General features: G+C 41.8%; 1 protein-coding gene across 1 annotated transcript; it reads left to right on the forward strand.

Moving 5' to 3' along the window:
- The first annotated feature begins 798 nt into the window (after positions 1 to 798).
- On the forward strand, positions 799 to 1932 carry LOC142629142 (uncharacterized). Its single transcript, XM_075803124.1, has 3 exons — positions 799 to 1290; positions 1634 to 1726; positions 1861 to 1932. Exons 1-3 carry the CDS (start codon positions 799 to 801, stop codon positions 1930 to 1932), a joined length of 657 nt encoding a protein of 218 aa, XP_075659239.1.
- Positions 1933 to 3428: the final 1496 nt, after the last annotated feature.

Raw genomic sequence — 3428 nt, forward strand, 5'->3', positions numbered from 1 at the left:
CAACACCTTCTTGAAATCATCAAACATTAGCTGGAAGGCTGAACATTATTGTTCAGATGTCATTTCTCCATTAATGCGGTCAGGGAGGTAGGTGCAGGGTCTTTAATGCAGTGGTAGCAACCTTTTCCCCTCTGATATTTCTCATACGTTCTTCCATCCAATAACTGTGTGGATTATGTCTTTACCCAACAGATCTTCTAGAACTCTCTCTCTAAACACTTTGGAATGTCCTATGACCTTTACTTGACCCATCCGAGGAGACACTCCTCCTCGGATAGATCCTCCAACCCTTTTAGCGTGAACTGGCTTGCGGGCCTTAAAGGCTCTGCTTGGACAAGCTTACTCCACCAAATTAGGCCCAAATGCATATTTTAATTATTTTACCCCTACAATGCTAATAAATAAATACACTTTCATTACATTATTTTATTATATTTTCATCAAACATATTTAAAAGGAGAAAAAAATTATAACTAAAATCCTTTGTTTTTTTATACAGAATTAATTAACTGCCTGATTGACTATTCAATAATTTATTAAAATTGGTAGTAAAACGGCTAAGGGTTCAAACTTTAAACTAAAATTTTCAATTTCAAATTATAATGTCCATTAATTAAATGATTGAGTAAGCATTTAATTGTCCTTATTTGCATAGGTAGGCAGAGCTGGGGGGTTAAGGGGGCTATGGCCTACCTAACTTTCTAAATTTTCTATTAGAGGTTAGGATAAATTTAAAATTTAAACAAAAATATATTGACCCCCCTAAAATTTTAAAATTTGGCATTCTCAACATTCACCATGTACAATGGTCAAATAGACCCTGTGGAACATGTGAGCCACTTCAATCAAAGGATGATTGTGCACTCTAAGAATGAGGCTCTGATGTGCAAAGTTTTCCCATTCAGTTTGGGACTTGTGGCGATGAGGTGGTTTGACGGCTTATGGGTAGGTTCTATCGATTCCTTTAAGGAACTTTCCCGGGCGTTTGGATCTCATTCTATTACGTGCAGTAGGGTTTCTCGGCCTTTAGATTCCCTTCTGTCCATGATTATGCGAGAAGGGGAGACCCTAAAAATGTACTCAGACAGATACTGGAAAATGTTCAATGAGATTGATGAAGATTTTGACGATGTGGCAATCAGGACTTTTAAGGTCGGCCTCCCTGCCGAGCACAGTTTGAGGAAATCGTTAACAGGGAAACTGGTTAATAATGTAGGCCAGCTCATGGACCGTATTGATAAGTATAAGCGGATCGAGGAAGACCAACTGTTAGGTAAAGGCAAGGCGAAGGTGGTCTCTCAAGATAGGAGGGACTTCAGGTCGGATAAGTACAACAACAATCGTCCTTGGCGGGATTTTTTGGGCAGCCTGGGACTGCTTCCGTACTGGAATCGGTTATGTTTTGTTTCAAGAACCAGTGCATCAAATCTTAGAAAAAATCAAGGATGAACCCATTTTTCAATGGTCCAATAAGATGGGAGGAGATCCCACTAGGTGCAACCAGAGCCTTCATTGCCAATACCACCAAGAGCGGGGATATACTACCGAAGATTGCCGAACCCTATGGAATCACCTGGAGTAGTTGGTTCGAAGTGGAAAGTTAAAGCAATTCCTATATCATCCCAATGGGCAGGGAGGTCAAGCAGGATCAGGACCTCAGAGGGGTGCTTCCTCAAAACTACCTCTTGGTACCATCAATGTCATTCTTGCTGCCCCGGAAAAGCAGGTCCTCACCACTTTAGGGTACTGTCCGTCACCTAGCCACCTATGGGGGCATCCTACCCTGAGCCCAAGAAGAGTAGGATGGAGGTCCGACTAGCGTTGATTTTTTCTAATGAGAATAAGGTTGGTACCTTGCAGCCACATGAGGATGCATTGGTGGTCACCCTTAGGATAGGGGGATATGATGTAAGGAAGATATTAGTTGATTAAGGCAGTGGGGTAGAGATTATATACCCTGACCTGTATAAGGTGGGGATTTAACTAGTTATGATTCACTTTTGGTAGGTTTTGATGGAAAGGTAGTTATACCAATGGCACAGATCAAACTACCAGCGTAAACAGGGTCGGAGGTGGTGGAGGCCAATTTCATATTGGTGGATGTGTATTCTCCCTACACAGCCATAGTGGCAAGACCTGGCTTTATGTCATGGGGGTTGTTTCCTCCACCTTGCATTTGAAGGTGAACTACCCATCTGGCGACTAGGTTGGGGAACTGATAGGGAGCTAGTTTATGGCTAGGTGGTGCATGGTGGCCGCAATCAGACATCAAGCTGAGAAAGAGTCATCGGCATCAAATGAGCAAAGTTTGTAGCAATCAAATGGGCCGGTGTTATCTGAGGATCCAATGGAGGTGAAAAAGTGTGAAGAGTTAGAAAGGGTTATTATAGGTAACAATAAAGAGAAATACTTTGAGGTTGGAGCTCAACTGCATCCTCAGGAGAAGGACGAATTGATGATGTTTCTTAGGGAAAATATTGATGTGTTTGCTTGGAATGCTTAGGAGGCCCCAAGGGTGGATCCGAGCTTCATTTTTCATCATTTGAATGTCAGCCCAACTGTCATACCAAGGAAGGAACCACCTTGGCGATCATCTAAGGAGCATTCTAAGGCTATCAAAAAGGAAGCGATCAAACTCAAGCAAGCAGACGCTATCAAGGAAGTTTTTTATCCTAAATGGTTGGCTAATATAGTGGTAGTGAAAAGAAGAATGGAAAATGGCGAGTATGCGTAGACTTCACAGATTTGAATAAAGCTTGCCCCAAAGACCCCTTCCCAATGTCTCATATAGATCAATTGGTAGATGCTGCTGTGGGGCATCCTCGGATGAGTTTTCTAGATGTCTTCCAAAGATATCATCAAATACCCTTGGCCTCGGATAATCAGGAAAAAATAGCCTTTGTCACTCCTACAAGGAATTATCATTACAAAATGATGCCTTTTGGTTTGAAGAATGCTGGGACTACCTATCAGAGGATAATGACCAAGATGTTTAAGGCACAGCTAGGAAGGAACATTTAGATTTATATAGATGATATGGTGGTCAAGAGTAAGACGGAATCTGAGCATGTTGGTGATCTCAGGAATATCTTTGAGATATTGAGGAAGCACAACTGTGCCTTAACGCTTTTAAGTGTTCTTTTGGCGTTGGTTTAGAAAAGTTCTTAGGGTACATGGTTACTCACTAAGGAATTGAAGTCAATCATGATCAGATTAAAGCAATCAATAATTTACGACCACCTCGGAATCCCAAAGAGGTCCAGAAGCTGACGAGGATGACTACTGCCCTGAACAGATTCATTTCTCTGTCAGCAGACAGATGCAAACCTTTCTTCCAATTGTTAAAAAAATGGAAGGGATTTGAGTGGACCGAGGAGTGTGTCTTGGCCTTCCAGCAATTGAAAGAATACCTTTCTCGGCCACCTATC

The sequence above is a fragment of the Castanea sativa genome, chromosome 3 (genome assembly GCF_040712315.1).
Source record: "Castanea sativa cultivar Marrone di Chiusa Pesio chromosome 3, ASM4071231v1".
NCBI lineage: Eukaryota > Viridiplantae > Streptophyta > Magnoliopsida > Fagales > Fagaceae > Castanea > Castanea sativa.

Coding starts and splice junctions, on each gene's coding strand:
- LOC142629142 (XM_075803124.1), top strand. CDS start 799: ATGTACAATGGTCAAATAGACCCTGTGGAACATGTGAGCCACTTCAAT. Junction 1,291..1,633: donor TAGGTAAAGGCAAGGCGAAG/GTGGTCTCTCAA, acceptor CCCAATGGGCAG/GGAGGTCAAGCAGGATCAGG. Junction 1,727..1,860: donor TTGCTGCCCCGGAAAAGCAG/GTCCTCACCACT, acceptor GGTACCTTGCAG/CCACATGAGGATGCATTGGT.